This window comes from Lycium ferocissimum, chromosome 2, assembly GCF_029784015.1.
Source record: "Lycium ferocissimum isolate CSIRO_LF1 chromosome 2, AGI_CSIRO_Lferr_CH_V1, whole genome shotgun sequence".
NCBI lineage: Eukaryota > Viridiplantae > Streptophyta > Magnoliopsida > Solanales > Solanaceae > Lycium > Lycium ferocissimum.
The window spans coordinates 28,743,247-28,763,257 of record NC_081343.1 but is presented as its reverse complement, the minus strand read 5'-3'; the positions used below and the strand labels follow the sequence as shown (position 1 = coordinate 28,763,257).

At 36.5% G+C, this 20,011-nt stretch overlaps 1 protein-coding gene and 1 pseudogene across 1 annotated transcript; one reads left to right on the top strand and one right to left on the bottom strand.

The window, feature by feature from the left end:
* Window positions 1-7,953: 7,953 nt before the first annotated feature.
* On the top strand, window positions 7,954-15,949 carry LOC132034553 (protein DETOXIFICATION 45, chloroplastic-like). Its single transcript, XM_059424955.1, has 16 exons — window positions 7,954-8,135; window positions 8,177-8,208; window positions 8,484-8,781; window positions 9,387-9,529; window positions 9,666-9,809; window positions 9,945-10,069; window positions 10,367-10,502; window positions 11,022-11,118; window positions 11,193-11,293; window positions 12,007-12,170; window positions 12,508-12,579; window positions 14,032-14,148; window positions 14,232-14,327; window positions 14,420-14,541; window positions 14,706-14,760; window positions 15,535-15,949. The coding sequence occupies exons 3-16, from the start codon at window positions 8,510-8,512 to the stop codon at window positions 15,547-15,549; spliced, it is 1,659 nt and encodes a 552-aa protein (XP_059280938.1). The 5' UTR covers window positions 7,954-8,135; window positions 8,177-8,208; window positions 8,484-8,509; the 3' UTR covers window positions 15,550-15,949.
* Window positions 15,950-16,190: 241 nt separating this feature from the next.
* On the bottom strand, window positions 16,191-19,633 carry LOC132034541 (isovalerate--CoA ligase AAE2-like; annotated as a pseudogene).
* Window positions 19,634-20,011: the final 378 nt, after the last annotated feature.

Below are 20,011 nucleotides of genomic sequence, written 5' to 3'. Positions count from 1 at the left end.
GACCATTAACACACTTCCCGAGGTCTTTGGATATGATTTGGGTGACTTTGTGGAAATTTAGGCTTAAAGCGAAAAAGAGTTGACCCAAAGTTGACTTTTTGGTAAACGAACTTTTTTTGGGAATTCATCAATTTCGAGAGGTCTGGATGATCTTTTAGAACTCGTGTGTATCTTCGGTTCGGTTTCCAATACACTCGGGTGCATTTTGGGACTTGGGTTGAAAAATTAGTTTTGAGGTATCGGGGTTGACTCGGTCAACAAGACCTCCGTTGGGAATTTCGTGGCCACGAGTTCGTTCATAGCTTGTTTTTATGTATGTCTACATATATGGTTTGTGAGCAAATGGTCCCGGATAGTCGGGATTTCAGGTTGAATTAGTGACACTTTTGTAATTTTTCGGTGTCCGGTGCGGCTGTAAGCGACATGGATCGCGGCGGCCCCGCAATAGTGCCGGCGTAGCGGTGGCCTCCGCCGCGTAGTCCTTGTGTATTTTAGGTAGGATCGCAGAAGCGGTCAGGGGACCGCGGAAGCGGTAGCACTAGAGCGGCTAATGGACCGCAGGAGCGGGTGACAGGTAGTTAGATTTATTAAATGTGTATTAAAAGCCCTAAGTTGTTCATTCAATATCATTCCGACTTCAGAGCGTTTTGGAAGCATTCAAGGTTGTTCTTCATAAAAAATCATTGCGGTAAGTTCTTTCACCTTCCTTTCCATTCCATGTTACATTAATCACCTTAGGATTGCATTAAACATGCTAGTTTCCTTAAGAAATGGTGGATTGAAAGAGGGTTTTGTGGGTTCTACATTCTAGGCTATTAAATCTTGAATTAATGGTTGGGTTAGCTCCTTTAAGAATGGGATTGATGATTAGAGTCTACTATTTCATGATTTCTTCATTATTAGTGTGTAATTTATGAAATTGGAAGTTAGGGTTCATACCCAAATTTGGGGGTTTTTCCTAGAATCCGAATTTAAGTGATTTGTTAGTTCTTCTAGCTTATAATTGATGGGAATTGATCACCTAGAACATTAATTTCATGTTGAGACCTATAGATTCCTAAATTCATCTTTTTAGTTCATAAACCCCATTCCATAGGTTGAGATTTGGGTCTTGAATAGAAGTAAGGTTTGAATAATGATTATTCTTGATTCTAATTTCTTAATCCGGATATGACTAGACTTTCATTACATTGAGGCACAAAGGAAGGGCAAGACTAAGGTTTGACTGTTGGAGATTTGTTGTTTAGCTTTCCAGGTAGGTTGCGGTTTACCTTATGGTGAGACTTCGATTAGCGAAGAGTATGTTTAGATGATATTGTCGGAGAATGCATATAAACCTTCGGGTATGAAGTTGGGTTGGATATTGCCTTAGGTTGGGCCTTGTTCAATGATTTAAGGGCTAGCCACCCCGTTGCGTTATTGACTTATCTTATTCTATTTACTTATTGGCACGTTGCCATGTTGAGACATTGAATATTGGTGATTAGTGATATATCATGATTATGATATTGCGGTACCTTACATTGATTTGATATTGAGATGAGTATTGTGATTCAATCATGGTTTATTGTGTGGCCTTATTAGTGGTATTACTTGTGTGCTATGTGTGGTGCTGTTTGGGATTGAATTGGTTATTTGACGTTACATTGCATCGTATTCATACTCATTTCCATGATATATTGATATAGCCTTGTTATGGTACTGAGGATGGAAAGTGAGAAGGAAATACAGATGCATTGAAACATATTTGATACAAGTCATCTCTCTGTGTGCGGAGTGACCAGTACTATTTTGAGAGTTATTGTATATCGAGTCATCTCTGGGCTGTGTGTGGAATGACTGATATGAGGCGTATTGGTTGGATATGGAGTCATCTCTGGGCTGTAAGCGGGGTGACTGGTACATGGACTTCGCGGGTCCCCCATGGGTTGTGCTGTCGAGATGTGCTGTTCCATCGTTGGAATACATGTGTGCGGTGCATATGCATTGCATTCATCATTCATACATTATTGCATTAGGTTGTTCCTCTTGGTTTTCTGTGAGATGGTTGTGATATGATTGTGATACACTGGTTCGGAGTACTGAGACTTAGCACAATTGAGTTTAGATGCTATAATACAGGTGATGATTTGTACTGTGGTTATTATTCATGCTGACTTGTACCTTGTTTTACGTGTTTATCTTGCTTTGTTGTCTTTATATACGTTAGCTAGTCTTAGTCGGCCTATGATACCTACCGGTACGTGTTGTTTGTACTGACCTACACTTGCTGCATTCTTTTATGAATGCAGAGTACCAGGTTGGATTCGCTTCTACCCGTCGTGGCTGATAGTTCAAGGTTGCTGATTCGAGTCTACTCAGGGTGAGCATGAGGACTTTTGCTGCCCGAAGACTCTTCCTACTACTTATGTCTTGTTTTCTATTCTGATACATGATTTGAGACTACTTATGTATTATTATCACTATTCAGATTGGTAGTATTTTGGTTTAGATTCTTTTGTATGACTAGACCAGATACTGGGGTTGGATTCTCATTACTTCTTCATTTCTTTATATCATTCTTGTGAGACTTACGTCATTCTATTTTCTTCCGCTTTACTTATGTTTTATGATTGTTGGGATAAGGGTCCGCCTACCGAGGTGGAAAAGGTAGGTGCCCGCACGTCTTAGTGAAAATGGGTCGTGACAATCACCTATTTGATGACCAATAAAACAACAAGGAATATATAAATTAAAAACATAGGAATATACGTGTATACACACACACACACACACTGTATAAGAAAAATATATATTCAGAAAGGATGAATGGTTTTCTTTAGTGATTGGTATTGGGAAGAAAAGTGTAATAATGGTCTTGGATAAAGAGAGTAAAATTTGAATAAATTTGAATTTCCCTTCTAAAAATTTCAAGAAGCGCAACAATGGAATAGAAAAAGAGGGAATTGACCGATGCATCCTCGAAGTCCATGTGAATTTATAGATATACCCCTAAAAAGTGCAATTTGTGCCAGTTTTTACCAAAAGTCATTGTGCCAAATATAATTTTCCTTATCAAATTACAATTAATAAAAACAACTAAGTTTCCATCTTTTTTATAGAGTTAATCGAGAAACAAAGAAGTATCAACTCTCAATCATACTAGTTGTAGGTAAGATGTCCCGGATTCCAAATCTCGACACAGTTGTCCAAATTATCATTTGCGATATTGAGATGTTCTGGTTAATAAAAAAAGATCAATTCCCAAACACTGGTTAAACACTTAAAACATATTTTAGTCTATAGCAGGAGGTTCAAGATATCCCAATTCATATATTGTTTCTAGTTAAATATGTACTCCCTCTGTTTTAATTTATGTGGTTTTATTCGGAGTAAGCGAGTCAATTTTTTTTCCTAGCGAAGGTTTAAATTTCAATATATCGCCATTCGTATGCTCTTTCTCGTTTCATATATAACAAAACAATTAAAAAGAAATTTATCAATAGTCAGTTGATTACAGTAAAATTGGTTAGATTTTCAAAATACAAAGCTAATATAGTTTTTTATTTATCACGTCCCTAAACTGTGGTGGGATGTGATTGACACTTAATCCTTGCTATCCGTGAAGTGAATCATGTATACTATTTTCGCTGAAAGTATGAACTTTACTAAATAATTGAAATAAAACCAATAATGTCTTTATTAAATATTGTCAGACAACTAAATAAGGATTTAACTTCAAAACGTCAATAAAACTAGCCATTATCAAGTCATAAACCACTAACTGAATTCTAAATACATTCAGCTTAGGGGCATCCCCCAACACTAACATAAATGTCTAAAAATAAATAATGACCTGAGAAAAAAATCTGCAACAGCTAGAATAAGACAACAGAGCATGTCAACCAAATCTGGGGAGTCCATTTCTAGCCACGTGTCTTGTCACCTACAATCTCAACACTTGCCACACAACGCAATAAGCCCAAACGGACTAAGTACCTCTGAATGATATTCAGTAAATCTCGTTGACAACCCCCATAAACGGAGGACAAGACTAATATGGGTTGTCAATGTATAATATAATAAAACATAAGAAGTAAATCAAATAATGCACATAGCAAATACTGTAAATCTGTACGTTGAAAATTGAGTCTGAAGTTAAAAATTGGGCCTGGAACTGATAATTAAAACTGAAGTTGAAAATATTTTCTGAATTTTTTTTTTTTTTTTTTTTTACACATAGTGGTCTTGCGTACATGAGGATCTGGAAACACATATGAGGGTGTGTCAGCCTACCTCCCAACTCAAGGAATTAGCACCTGCAAACATGGGTAGCTAACCCTGGCCACTGTGGCACTTATGTGTGGGGAGGTTGACTACTTCTTCCTTTCTAAAAGCGATCACATTCATCTGAATCTAAATTGAAAGTATCAGCATTATAAGTTATTGCACATGCAACGCTGGTTGGCTTTAATCTTTAAAAATTGGGCTTTAAAGTTAAGTTGAAGAGTGAATTGGGAAATGGAGGAAAATGAAATTTGAATGAAAGTTCAATTTTGTATAGACACTTTGTCCCTAATTGGTGAGGGAAAGCAATACTGATGTGCTTATATAGAAGCACTTCTTCTAGCTCTTAAAGAGTTGAGAAGAGGGTGTCATCTTGTGTCGTTGTCGTCGCTCAGCTCGGCTTTAGATTTTGGTTTGGTTAAATGGTCTGATTGATTGATAAATTTTTTGGACTAAATTTATTTTCCTTTCAGTTATTTAATTTTCCTTTTCCTAATATTAATTACGTGAAATTATTTCCAACAGTCATTTAGTACGAAAAACTCTGCCTTCATGAACAGGCATTTTCACAACTCTTCAAATCCAACTGGTTGGATAAAAACGCATCATAGAAGTTAGTCATTTTTTATTTCTGAGTGATTAACAAACATATGCACACAACGTTGTTCTACGTGTAAATTTTCAATGAAATCATGCAACACAAGCAATCATGTAATTTAATGTCTGTATCCTAATCTAGTCCTTCATTCAAGGAACAAACTTCAACTTACCTCTAATCAACGGCCAAGGTCCTCTATCAACGAACTTGTGTACTCGATCCCTCTCGAAATCCACAATAAATGATTAAATTTGTTATCCCAACTACCTTCTCAACCCAATTTCAGTTGAGGTCTCCTTTAAGACGATGAACAATTTAAACTATTGAAAACTAGACTTCAAGGGATCTAATAATCTTAAATCATACCTCAATGCCTTGTACAGTAGGAGATATAATCAATTGAAGTTAAGGTATGTGCAAGTAAGGTCATTTTCTTCCCCTTAAACATTTCTAACTAGTTCCAAACCATCTCTATCTTCTTGTAAACAATCATATGACCTTCAAAACATGAAATCTAAGTGTTGTAAATCATCACAACCTTCCCGAACACCTTTGTGATTAACTTAGAGCTTAAACGAGGACGTAACACTTAACGAAAAGTTTTGGGGGAGTTACATTATCCTCCCCCTTGTATGACATTCGTCCACAAATATTTCTTTTGGTCATTCTTTTGGGAGAGTTTTGTTTAATTAGAACTATCTATACGTGTAACTTGCCCCACTAGCTCAATAATATTCCATAAGGTGTTCAAGTACACAACCCAAAACTTACTCGAGCACACCATGCCAACATACCGACTAACAATTTTAATTATCATGTACCTTAACAGTTTCGTATCTATTTGAGCCTCACAACTTTTATCGAAGTAACATCTTATGTCCAAAGCTTATGAACATGTCTGTCCACTATGGCTACAGAGACTTACTCGTAGGAAAAAGTGTCTTAAACTTCTATTTCTCGTCTATCAATGACATAACTCGAGTCGTAAAAGTATTATTTGAACATTGACACATGCGGTAGTGCAACTCGATAAGCCACGAGTCTGACTCTCAAAATCTAATAAGGCCTAATATACCTTAGATTAAGTTTCCTCCTCCTATCAAAGCGAGTAACACCCTTCATTGGTGACACTTTCAAATACAAAAGTTATTTTCATTGAACTCGAAGTCACGACGCCTTACATTTGAATATGATTTCTGGCTGCTCTAAGTTGTTTTGATTCGTTCTGAGTTAAGTTCACTTCGTTCAATGCATCTTGAGCTATTTTTGGCCCTATGAGCTGAGTCTTACTAATTTAAAACCGTTCAATAGGTGAACGACATCATCTCCAATAAAGAGCCTCAAAGTGATCCATTTGAATACTTGTCTAATAACTGTTGTTATACACAAACTCTATCAACACAAGTGATCATCCCAGTTCCCCTTAAAATCAAGCACACAAGCTCACAATATATCCTTCAAAGTCTGAGTTGTTTGTTCTACCTATCTGTCTTTTTGGGGGTGAACGGTCGTGCTTAGATTAACTTTGGTACCTAGACCTTCCTGAAAACTTTTCCAAAACTAGGCAGTGAACTGCACGGCTTGATCGGAGATGATTGACACTAGAGAACAATGCAATTGTACAATTTCTTTTATATACAATGCTGCTTAATGCAGGGTTGTGTAGGTCTTCTCTAGTGTTAAAAAGTGAGTTAATTTTGTTAACATGTCCATAATGAACCAAATCGAGTCATGTGTCTTGAAAGTTTGCGGCGGGAAGTCAACCACCAAATTCATATTATATTTACTCTTTCTCACTTTCATTCTGGTATCTCGATTACCTAGGTCAAACCGTCAGGTTTCTGATGTTCGATTTTCACTTGACAGTTAAGGCATTAAGAGAAAAATATGCAATATCTTTTTTCATATGGTTCCACCAATAAACATCCTTTAGATCACAATGTATTTTGCTAGAACGCGATTGCACGGTATATTTTGATGTGTGGGATTCTCTCATAATCGCTCTTTGAAGATCATCCATGTCAAACACACATAAGCAATTTCCAAACCTTAACACACTGTCTTCATCGAAAATGATTTTTTTTTTTTATTTTGTCACTGAGAACGTCTTCTTTGGCTTCTAGCAAACTTGCGTCATCAGACTATCTTGCGTTGATTTATTCCACTAAAGTAGACTTAGCAATCATGATAGCCATCAGCTTCCCAGTATTTGCTTCGTCAAGATGAAATCACTGGCTAGCTGTCTGCTTGGCTTCCCTCACTAGGGGATGTTCAATCTGACAACCTAGCCAAACTTCCCCTAGAACTTATGTTCAGGATGTAGGCAACTACATTAGCTTTACCCTGATGGTAAGGTATATTACAATTATAATCTCTAAGCAACTAGCCATCTTCTCTGTCTCAGGTTTAGCTGTTTTTGTTGAAAATATATTGCAGGCTCTTGTGATTGGTATAAATGTCACACTATTAGCCATAGAGATAATGATGTCATATTTTTCACGCAAAAGTCAAAGCTGGAAAAAAAAATGACAAAGTATAGCGTTCAGGTTGAAGTTTTAATTCTCAATATCAATCTAAATGTTAAATATTAATCCCTCTATCCTAATTTATGTGTCACCATTTAATTAGGCACAAAATTTAAGAAAGAAAGCTATTTTTGAAATTTGTGCTCCAAAACAAGCCTGAGATATTTATGTGATTGTAAATCATCTCATAAAGTTAAATTATTTCTAAATATAGAAATATAACATTTTTATGAGACAAACTAAAAAGAAAAGTGCGCTACATAAATTAAGAAAGAGAGAGTAAGTAGTACCAAAATTTACAATCCAGTGATATCAATAGAAAATTTTCACATAAGAAGAATAAGTGTTTGTTCAGTTCCCACTAATCCTCTTTCTCATTTTCCTTTTAGGTCCATTAACGTAATTGGATTTTTTTTTTTTTGGAAAAAACACAGTCTAGATGTTGATTTCTTAATTTTTTAAATTAGTATAGACCCAGATAATATTATAGAGTATTATTATTCATTAATATTTAAAATTATAATTTAAAAATATTATTTGACGAGCAGCCTCCTATGTGTCCCTTTTGGGCGCCAGTGAATTGAAGAGACTCTCCACCTACCCGCTTTTCATTTCCTCCACAACTTCACCAAACCATCAATTAAAGAATATACTATTGTTTACTGCTAGATAATCACATTTACCTATGCAAATGTAGCTCCTAAAACAGCAAAGATACTCCCCAACTTGAAGGATTCCTTTAGATTTTTTTTTTTGAAATTGGTAACTGTAAGGATTCCTTTAGATTCTGCTCATGTTCTTTTCAGATTGACAATTCTGGTACTCTAATTTATGGAGATTTTCTTGGTTTCAAGTGCTTGTTTTTACATGTTGTCTTCCTATGTCATTTGGGTTTCTCAAGAATTTATTGAAGTTGCTTTTTTCCCCTTTACATTCTTTTTTTGCTTTTATTATTGAAATCTTGAAACTGTACATATGAAGTTAAAGGAATATTTATTTCTTCTTCGTTTTGATATTCTTCAGATTTTCAAGCGGAAAAGAACTTAATCTGGATTATTAAGTAAACAGATTAATTGGGTGTTTGAATTTTGCAGAAACTGCACTGCATTTGTGAACTAAAATGGGAGTCCTTAAGCTCACAGGCGCAGTAACACGTGGAACTAGTGGTAGAGAATGTGCAAGAAAAACCTTAACGAAAGCTTTTTTAGTTAAGACTTCAAGATGGAACAATTATCATGGATTAACATTTGCAAAGAGATCTAAATTGGACAATGTTGTTAAGAATTGTGGGTTAGCTAGTGATGACCAAGATGTGGATTCTTCTTATCTTGAAGAGAAGTTTGGCTCAACCAGAGATCAACTATTAAATGGGTCCTCAAGTGAAGGAGCTATGTAAGTTCTTTTCTTCTTTTTGTTAGGAGTTAGGAGGTAAAGATTCGAGAACCTCCATGTTACTCCCTCTCTCTCAGTTTATGTGACACTTTCCACTTTTCGAGATTCAAACTATGTAAACGTTAACCAACATTTTAAAATGTATTTTTTCATCGCATTGACACGAGAAGAATTGCAACTTCTATAGTTTTTTAATATCTAAAGTTTAATTCTAAAATGTTGAGTTTGATATAATCCAATTTAGCTTCAAAGATTAGTCAACTTGATTCTGGAGAAGCGAGAAGTGCCACATAAATTGGGATAGAGGTTGTATATGTTTTGTCGAACTTCTGTGTGGAAAACTCTTCCATGCACATAGGAGATGTCACATTTTACATAAGGATATTAGAGAGTGTATTCATTTTTAATTTTCTTTATCTTGTTTGTGTGTTTACTCAAAGTGCATTGGTCACAACTGCAAAGAAAAAATTTGTTGTGAAAATTAGATTCATGGGAAAATTCTACCAAGATTCTTCCACACAATAAAACTCACTGTCCCCATTCCCTCTTCCCCGAGGTAGTAAATTATTAAATAAAACTGGAAAATTCTAAATTTTAGACCTCAGTGCATTGTCAGGAACTTCTATTGATCAATCCCCAACTCAGGATGTACAAACCGAGCTTATAATGCTTTCATTGCCTGCTATTGCTGGACAAGCAATTGAACCGTTGGCACAACTAATGGAGACAGCTTATATTGGACGAATGGGTTAGTCATTGTCCTATATTCCATTTAGTTAGGTTGTGCTTCATTTTTTCATCTTTCCTTTATTTCTATAGATAAATGTTTAATGGAAACAGTGAACTCCAGTTCATTCCTAAAAAGCTCTTTGTTTTGATTAAAGGTGCATTGGAGTTGGCATCAGCTGGAATTTCTGTATCAATCTTTAACATAATATCAAAGGTGTTCAACATCCCTCTCCTGAGTGTGGCAACATCGTTTGTGGCTGAAGACATCTCTAAGTATGCAGATGAGGATTCAGCTGCTGGTAAATTTGCATAGGTGCTAAAAGGTTCTTAGATTACACAAATACACACACTCACAAATTTATAGGGAGATGGTAAACATTAAAAGATAAAAATCATTTGTCTGCCTCTGAAACATCAAGTGTTTCCTGAAACAGCTGAAAGAAAAGCACTTCCGTCTGTCTCCACTGCCTTAGTTTTATCTGCTGGGATTGGTTTGATTGAAGCTGTAGCAATGTATCTCGGTTCTGGACCATTTCTCAGCATCATGGGTTTATCAACGGTAAATAATCCTCACTGAAATACATCCGGATAGCCTGATGTGTTGTTTAAAGTATTTTTTTTTTTTTTGGCCCGTCCATTAATTACGGGCGCTAGTATATCTCTATGTATAATATATGTATATTAATACTTAATTCACAAAAAATATACATTTACCGGCTATTATGTTTTAAACCCAAAAATGTAATTATCCCTTGTTTAAATGCTATTATAATTTAAGCTTGTATATGTGCCAACATATATGCTTGCAGATTGAAATTGCATTATGATAACTAGAATCTTGAACCTTTTTCAACAGGATTCAAGCATGCGAATTCCAGCAGAGCATTTTCTTAAACTTAGAGCACTTGGTGCTCCAGCTGTTGTGCTTTATCTGGCTGTGCAAGGCATCTTCCGTGGTTTTAAGGACACAAGGACCCCCGTAATATGTTTAGGCAAGTCTTCTGAACTATTGGTAGAAAATTCAAGAAAAGAGTTTTAGAACTTAGGTGTTAACCTCTTTTGTTCCATTGCATGCCTTTAAACAGCAGTTTGGGAATCATTAGATGAATGTGTATAACTGAGTTTTGGGTGATGTAAATATGATACTGTATATGTTTCAATATATCTCCACATCCAAGTAGAGCACCTATTTTTCTTTTATTTTATGTAATGACGTGTTCAGCGTCAAGTCATGTACTAATCAATCATAGAAACAGATTGTAATAGAAATTTATATTGAGCTTTATCTGAAAAGAAAAATTCTTGGAGAAGTAGTAATTTACCTTTTTGGTTTGTAGTGTCACTATATATACTAGAGGAAGAAACTTCCATGGAATATTTTTCTGCATGAAAGAAGCTAAACTGACTCTTGTTCTGTTAGTTGAGCATGCATTTTATTTTGTTGATCTTTCAATATCCTTTAAAAAAAAATTCTCTAACTTTAACTGGTAGAAAATGGATGGATGTTGCAGGATTAGGGAATCTATCAGCTGTATTTTTCTTTCCCATCTTGATGTATACTTTTCAACTGGGCATCACTGGTGCAGCCATTTCTACTGTTGCATCTCAGTATGTTCCTGGAAATTTCTACTTTCATTTCGTATAACATCTGGCAAAAAGAATCTAATGAGTTTAAATTTCAGATATATTGTGGCCATTTTGATGTTATGGAAGCTTAATAAAAAGACTGTATTGCTGCTGCCAAGCATTAAGAACTTGCATTTTGGTGGCTATTTAAAATCTGGTAAGTGAAGTTGTTGAACTAATTAATCCCTTGGACAAGATTTTGTTCCAAATAGTCCGACATGTTATATATAACTTTTTATGTTAGTGCATGATGAAAAAAAATGCATATCCTTCTTTTCCTTCAGAGTAGTTAAATACTTTTAGATATTTCATTACTTTGGCTTAAACAAGTCTGTTCTTAGAAAATTGCAGACTACAGATTATAAGTGGCGGATCCAGAGCATTAGTTGTGGGTTCACAGGAAACCTGTAACTTTTGCTCAAACTCTGTATATGTATTAAAATATCCACTAAATATCTAGAAATATTTGATTGTGAACCCAGTTATTATTGTCTCGGACCCGTAAACTTCAAATCTTGGATCCGCCTCTGCAGATTATAGTTACCGTCCTCTCCGGAAGAGTTGTAAAACAATAACATGAGCTAGAAACTTAGTTCCTTAAAGGGGAAAATTTGTTCCAATGTACTAGCAGTAATGCTTTCATGTTTGTTTTACTGTAGTTGCAACTCCCGGAAATTCTTGGAAGAAACAAAAGTTACTCAAAACACTTTATAACTTGATCTAAGTCTTTCTACTTTGAAATTGAATTTCAAGTAATAGCAGTTCTGATGATTAACCTGTAATTGAGCTAGTCCGGGTATTATTTGAGAGTTTTCATTCTCTCTTGTGTTAGTCTCTGAGAGAGTTGGCTTAACTTTTGTGTGGCATTAGGTGGTTTCCTTCTTGGGAGAACTCTAGCTGCTGTTCTTACAGTAACTTTGAGCACTTCAATGGCCGCTCGATTAGGAGCAATACCCATGGCCGCCCATCAGATATGCTTGCAAGTATGGTTGTCTGCCTCGCTACTAGCGGATGCCCAAGCTGCATCTGGTCAGGTAAGCATTTTTGAATGAGTTTGCAATTACATGTTAATGATGGAAACAATATTAACTGAATTTTTGAGCTACCAAGCCTGCATCGAACATTTTCGGTAGTTTCGCTATGGATGTTAAAGCCTTCCCTTGGAACATTTTCAGGTCTTTGTCATAACTATAGAGACCTGTTGGACAAGTCTATTTTTTTCTATTTAACCTTTTGTTTGTTCATTGTGGTTGTGATCCCGTACGAAATCTTCTGCAAAACATCGAAGCATGACAAGTATATGTCCCCATTGCAGAAATCTTTATCAATTTTACTGTTTGACGAATATACTTTTCATTCTCCATTTTGTAGGCTCTCATAGCAAGTTCTTTTGCAAGAAAGGACTACACCAGAGTTAAAATGATCACACATGTAGCTTTAAAGGTTAGATAGCCTCTTTTGTTGCATATTATAGTTCTCATAGATGGAAGGAAAATGAGAGATTCTTAGGGGTCTGTTCAGTATGGAGGAAAACATTTTCCAGAAAATGTTTTCCAATTTTCTCATGTTCGTTTGGTCAAAAATTTTGGAAAACATTTTCCTCAAAATTGGGGAAAATGACTTCCCTAATAAAAGTAGGGAAAATAAGTTCACAAGTTCATCCACCAACCACCCTACCACCACCAAACCCCAACCACTCCCAACCTCCACCCTACACCCCCCCCCCCCCCCCCCCGCCCAAAAATAATTTTTTTTTGGAAAAAAGGTTTGGACATTATTTTTGGTTTTTTGCACCCCCCCACCCAAACCCCGCACCCTATCCCCCTGCAAAAAAATCATTTAAAAAAAAAAAAAGTTTTGACTTTTTTTTTTTTTTTGCCCCCACCCACCCCTACCCCCCCCCCCCCGCACACACCCGGCACATAATTTTTTTTTCCACCCGCACCCTACACCCTACCCCCCCCCCCCCCCCCCCGAAAAAAAAAGTTTTGACATTTGTTTTGGTTTTTTACCCCCCCCCCCCTCCCCTTCCCCGGCTCCAAAAAAAATTGAAAAAAAGTTGACAATTATAAAAATTGAATGTGGGGGTGTGTGGTGAAAAGATTTTTTTTGGGGTAGGGGGTGTAGAAACCCGCAAAAGACAATAAAAAACTTCAAAACAAAAATGTTGGGGTTGGGGAGGGGGGTGTTGGTGTGGTATGGGTTCCACGCAAGGGGGGTGATTGGGGATGTGGTCGTGTAGAAAATTTAGAAAAAAAAATTAAAAACTTCAAAAAAAAAATGTCGTGGGAAAGGGGGTGGGTGGGGGGGGGGGGGTAGGGTGCGGGGGGAGGGGGTGGTGTATGGGTTACGGGAGTGGTTGGGGGTGGGGGTGCAAAAAAAAAAAATAAATAAAAAATGGAGGGGGGGGGCGTAGGGGTGGGAGTGGGGTGTGGGCGGGGGTGGGGGTATGGAGTTGGGTTGGAGTTGGTGAGGGTTGGGGTGGGGGTGCAAAAAACAAAAAAAAATCAAAAGAAATTTTTTTTTTGGAGGGGGGGGGGGCGTAGGTGGGTGGGTGGGAGTGGGGTGTGCGTGGGTTGGGGGTATGGGGTTGGGTTGGAGTTGATGAGGCTTGGATGAGTATTTTTCAGAAAACGTTACGTATCAACCAAACGAACATGAGAAAATAAGTAAGAAATTCACTTATTTTCCACTACCCAAACGAACATGAGAAAATAAGTGAAAATTCACTTATTTTCGAAAACATTTTCCTCCATACCGAACACACCCTAGGTGTTTCCTTTTTCCTCCTCTCTCTCTCTCTCTCTCTACTTATTTATCTTCTTCTTCTTTTTTTTTTTTTTTTTTTTAAGTTTCTTTTTTAAGTATTTAACAAAGTGCTCTTGATATTTGTAGACAGGAATAGCTACTGGAGTTTTGTTAGCCATTATTTTGGGTCTGTCTTTTCCTTCTTTTGCGAAGTGCTTCACAACTGACTCTCAAGTGCTAGATATTGTTAGATCTGGTTTACTGGTACGCTTTATCTATTCTGCACTCAGTTTTATTTGTCCCTTCAGTTGCATCTTCCTCAGCATATCCTGTCCATCTTTTTACAGTTTGTCAGTGCCAGTCAACCCCTTAATGCTCTAGCCTATATTTTTGATGGGCTCCACTATGGTGTTTCAGATTTCCCATATGCAGCTATCTCCATGGTATGCCGACCTCTATAAACTGCTACAAAAATTAAAAGAAAAGTTACTCTTTATGCCCCAACTTGTTGCTGATATTTCCTCACAATTTCTAGATGATCGTGGGTGCAATCTCTTCAGTGTTTCTACTTTATGCTACTCCTATAATTGGTCTTCCTGGAGTTTGGTCTGGTTTGACTATTTTCATGGGATTACGCTGTGTGGCTGGTTTCATGAGGTAATTGACTACCAAATAAAGAGCATTGTCAAGGTCCTTTTTGGTTTAACAATATGTTCTTTGGAAATTAAATATGTTATCTGATTGCACATTCTGAAGTACCTTCCATAAAGAACCTTGCTTAATTCTGTTTGACTAATTTATGATTCATGTTTCTATTTCAGGTTATCAGTGAAAAATGGTCCATGGTGGTTCTTACAGGACTCACAAGAAAATGAGGTCAGTTGACTCTTTAACTTTCAGTAGGTTTCACCAGTCAGGTCACAACTTGCACTAATGTTGATGCGCTGATTTTCTTTTAAATTTTAACTTCCAGCTAGAATGTCCTAAATGCTAGCATGTGCAGCTCTGCCTAACATATGTAACCCACACCCACCTCCTGCCCCCACCCCCCACAAGAAAACATGGAGGAAAAAAAGAAATGAAAAAGTGCATATAGACTATAGTAGCTAGATTCGTGCAGTTGCGCCATTTCAGATGCTTGGCAAACTATGAACCGCGTTATATACTTGTTTAGCTGCATTAGGGGCTGAGGGAGAGGAAAGAGGGCTTAATTGAAGGAGTAGAAAACATGACCTAAAGAATTATTTGAAACCCCTTTGCCACCCGCTGGAAGCTTTCCTTGTTCTGTTAATGGAATTTAACTAGCAATATCATATTTATATATATATTTATACACACACACATATATACATATATGAAAATTTTAATTTTCTGACAAATGGGATTCAATTGACCACCTTTTGGCCAATGTGGCTCCGCTAGTGGCTTACTCCTCTATGCAGCAGTAAGAACAAATCCTAATGCTAGCAAGGAGGCCTATTACCTTCTTATGTGACACTGGAATTACTTGTATTTTTGCCTTCCATTGAATCCTAATTTATGCCGTCTTTTCATGTGCATCTTCTCATGAGTTCTACTTTCTTATATACTTGCTCTTTTCATGTGCCTCTTTTTCTCATGAGTACTTCTTTATGTATCTTCATTTTCTAGGTTGCAATATCATAGGAATGCATTGAGATTAGAGCCTGCAGGCTTTTCAAATGAAGTTAAAGCATAGGGCAATGGAGCTACAATTGCACAACAGACCCAACAAAGTTGAATCAATACATAAATCAGCTGTGGTGTAAAATTTTGCAACTATACCTTGCCATGTAGAATCATCTGTTACTGTTCTACTCAAACCTTAGGACTTCATAGGCTCCATTCTTTTACAAAGTTCGTATATTTTGAAGCCACAAATGCCCTGTAAATTTCATTTGACAAATAAATGAAAGAAAAATCTTCGTTTGTTTCTACTATAAGTAGACCAAATTGAACAGAAGCCTTGAAGTTTGGGGAAAAAGATGAACAGAAAAATAGAAATAAAACAGAATTCATGAGTGGATATTCCCATGTTCGACCTGAATAGCTAGCCAAACCATACTTCAAATATAGTGCTTTTGGGGACTTTACTTATATTTACTGTCAGTTTAATCAAATCCGTATACTGGCAGTGTAATTTAATAGAGGCTGCTTGCATTATTTTTCAGGTAACTAATTTCACTTATGATGGATGACTGCCTGTAATTACTTTTTAAAAGACGTGATAGTTTAATTACTTTTACGCTATTAGTGTAATTTACTTGTCTTATCGCAGTGTATCCCAATTTGTGGAACTGAACTTTTCTCTTGCTGGATCATAAACTTAAAGATACAAATGAATGTTATTACCAGCAATGTAGATTATTGAACTGAGTAATGATACACAGACTATTTAGCAAATGACCTTCATAGAGTCAATCCCAGTACTTCAGAAAAGACTGCCCAAGGCTTCTGCTTTCTCCCTTGGGATCTTTCCAGTTGAAGTTTTTGGGAGATCTTCAAATATAACTGTCCGAGGTGCCAAGTAATGAGGCAAATTATCCCTGCAGAAGTTGATAATTTCTTGTGCACTAACATCCCATCCCTCCTTCAACTTCACGAATGCACAAGGTGTCTGTCCCCAGTGGTTATCTGATCGAGCGATTACTGCTGCTTCAAGCACTGCTGGACGACTATACAAAGCCCTTTCCACCTCAACACTGCTTATATTCTCTCCACCGGAGATTATGATATCTTTCAAACGATCCTTAACTTCTATATAACCATGAGGATGTTTTACAGCAAGATCACCACTATGAAACCATCCACCTCTAAAAGATTCTTCTGTTGCTTTTTGATCTTTTAAATATCCGCTCAATACTGTATTCGCTCTAAACATAACTCCTCCAATTGATAGACCATCTGCAGGAACCTTCTCCATGGTGACGGTACCTCTTACATCAACTTCCTCTATAAAAAGATGCTGCACTCCTTTTCTAGTTTTGAGAGTAAATCTCTCATCTGAAGGCAAAGAATCCCACTCAGGCTTCTACAAGCAATATGTACCTGAAGGATCATTAGCACTGAATTTTATTCACTAAAACAGTAGAATCACGAAATGTTGTCACATTAAATGAATTTACTGACTATAATAATGAAGTCACAAACTGTTTTTTTGTGACTTCACTGTTATAGTTGAGTGATCATACGTAAAATTAATCTTGTACCTGTACCATGTGTCTCTGTTAGTCCATATACGTGATTTACTTCAAACCCCAAAGGATTTGTGGTAGTGGTGGTGAACCTCCTGTCATGATCTTCACCTTGTGTGGAAGTGGTTTCCGGTCACATGACGGCGTATTGACTATCATGTTCAAGACAGTAGGTTCACCACCCATATGTGTCACCTTGTACAGTGAAATGCTTTCAAATATTTCTTTTGGAGATACACTTCTGAGACAAACATTGGTGCCACCTACGGCTGCTAGACCCCAAATCAGGCACCATCCATTGCAGTGAAATGTTGGAACAGTCCAAAGATAGATAGGCACTGAACTCATCTCATGAAGCAAAAATGTTGCAATAGAATTGAGATATGCACCTCTATGACTGAAAACAACTCCTTTGGGTCTTGACGTTGTTCCAGATGTATAGTTAATGCTAATAGGGTTAAATTCAGTTATTGGCCACCTTATAGCAAAATCACTCTGCCCACTTTCAAGGAGACTTTCATATTCATAAGTGTTGGAGTTCTTACAAGTAGGACTGGAATTGTTAGATTTTTCTGAGATTATTACAACAAGAAGAGGTTTTGTTTTCTTGCTAGCAAAAAGAGAAAGTGTTTCTTGAGCAAGTTGGAGCAATTGTTGATCCACAAATATGATCTTCCCTTCGGAATGCATTAAAGTGTTGATATCATGGCTGAATCGAGACGTGTGTTTAATGTGCAAAGAACTGCTCCGGCCATTGGTACTGCAAAATGCAGCTTTTGTATTGCTGGTACATTAGGGGCTAGTGTTGCTACCTGCAAAAAGGAATTTCAATTCTATGAAACTGAGGATGTGAATCATTTAAGTAGTAGTGTCATTATTAAATTGGTATAATATAATACGAAAAGCTAATTGAAGACCAAAGGAGTAAATAAAATAAAAAAACAAGAAGGGGATCCCTAGTTTAGAGCATCTGAAAAGGGATTTGCCAAATGTTACATCATTTGAGTACAAGCATGCAACATTACAAAAATCAGTCGTCATTGTCACTCTACAACAAAAATGACTTCCGTTTAAGCATACTGAAGCTCAAAAATTAAGCCTAAGCACCAAAGATGAATATTCAACCAGTTTGCGCAAGTACTTAAGCGGCTGTATTCTATTCTTGCAATTTCCTGTCTTTATAATTAATGTGCAATAATAAAAAGATGAGTTAAGGGTCAAAAACACACCTCAAGTATCACTTTTTTTTTTTTAATCTCCTACCTGAACTATCAGGTGTGACAGTTTCCTACCTAAACTATCACCAACTAGTTAGCAAACTACCCCTCAACTATCAATTGTTCACTTTTTCTACCTCAACTTGTTTTAAACCACAAGTTTTAGAAGTCTTACTTTCATTCTTGAACTCTGTACCTGGCTCGTCAAATACAATCTCTTAACTTTAGACTGAGGGAGTATATTGCAAGAGTCTAAAGACGAAAGAACCAAAACGAAATCAGAAAGAGTTCAACTTTTATCTACTGAATAAGGCATATTCTACTATAGGTTAAAGTACGAATAATATACAAGCATGTATGTTTCCCGTGTGTGTAAGTTTTTTTTCTAGCTTAAGATAACATATACTTTTATGTATATAATTAAACTAGCTGTTACAAAATGTTATCCTTCTCCTCGATCTCTAATTTGAAGGGTCATTGACATACTAGTAGACAAATGAAGGCGGGCAGTGTATGTAAGTTGAATTAATTTGAAATAATTAACAGGGCAAGTGATTTCTTTTCAAATTATGTTCAGAAGCAAGTGAATAGCATAACTCATAGCCATGTAACCATTACTAGAAACAGAGGCTTTTCCCATCACGAATCGATGAAAAATTTGAATTATAAAACACGATTTTCCCACTTCATTTCCACTGAACCAGCTCACTGGAAAACGCATGGTGAAAAACATGTTCCCATTGAAACGTTGGGAAACTTTCTAATTTTTCCATGTAGAAATACTGTTATTTTTTCCCTCACTAATTCAATCAAAATATCTATGAGAATGCCACGGAACATTTTTCAGTGGGAAATTTCGGTGAAAAAATAGTACTAGTAATTTTTCAGTAGTGAACATTGTTGAATGGGATCATGAAGAAGTTAACATAAAATCTTACCACATCCCCACGAGAAATACCCAAGTGATGAACTAGAGCAGAAGCAAGCTTGAGACACCTAACATCGGTCTGTTCCCAAGTGTACATCACAGTAGAAGAAGGATTGCGATATGTAACCGAAGTCCTTTCACTGAAAACATTTGCTGCTCTTTCCAAGAAACTTATGGGTATCAACAGAACATAATTTGCATCATATTTAACTAGTCCCTCCATCGATGGCCATGAAGACTCAGGTTGATGATGACGATCCATAGAAAGCTGGCACAACAAGAGGTGCCTTCTTAGTACATGGGAGGTGAACTCTACTAAAGGCCAATCTTGAGTCCTTGAAAAAGTGACTCATGTTGATGGTGATGTTGGCAACATTTTATTAGTTTCAAAAGATTTTGCCAAGTGTATCTAAGGTGGCTTATCCGCTTTAATTTATTCACGAGAAGCCAAAAATAAGAGGCTTCATGAGCGCAATATGTGGCAAAAAGAATTAGCCAAAGTAATACTGCCTCCGTCCCAATTTGTTTTATATTTTTTCACTTTTCGAGAGTCAAATTTTTTAATTTTGATTATGAATTTGAATATAGAATCTTTAAATTTTTTGAAATAAAATTTACATATTCGGAAATTACGTAAAAAATACTATAAGTCACCATAATTAAGAATTTAAAATATTTAGAAGACATGAAAAAATTACGATCAAAGAACAACTCATTCAGTCATTTGACTCTCAAAAAGCGAAGATGTGAAACAATTTAGGACGGAGGGA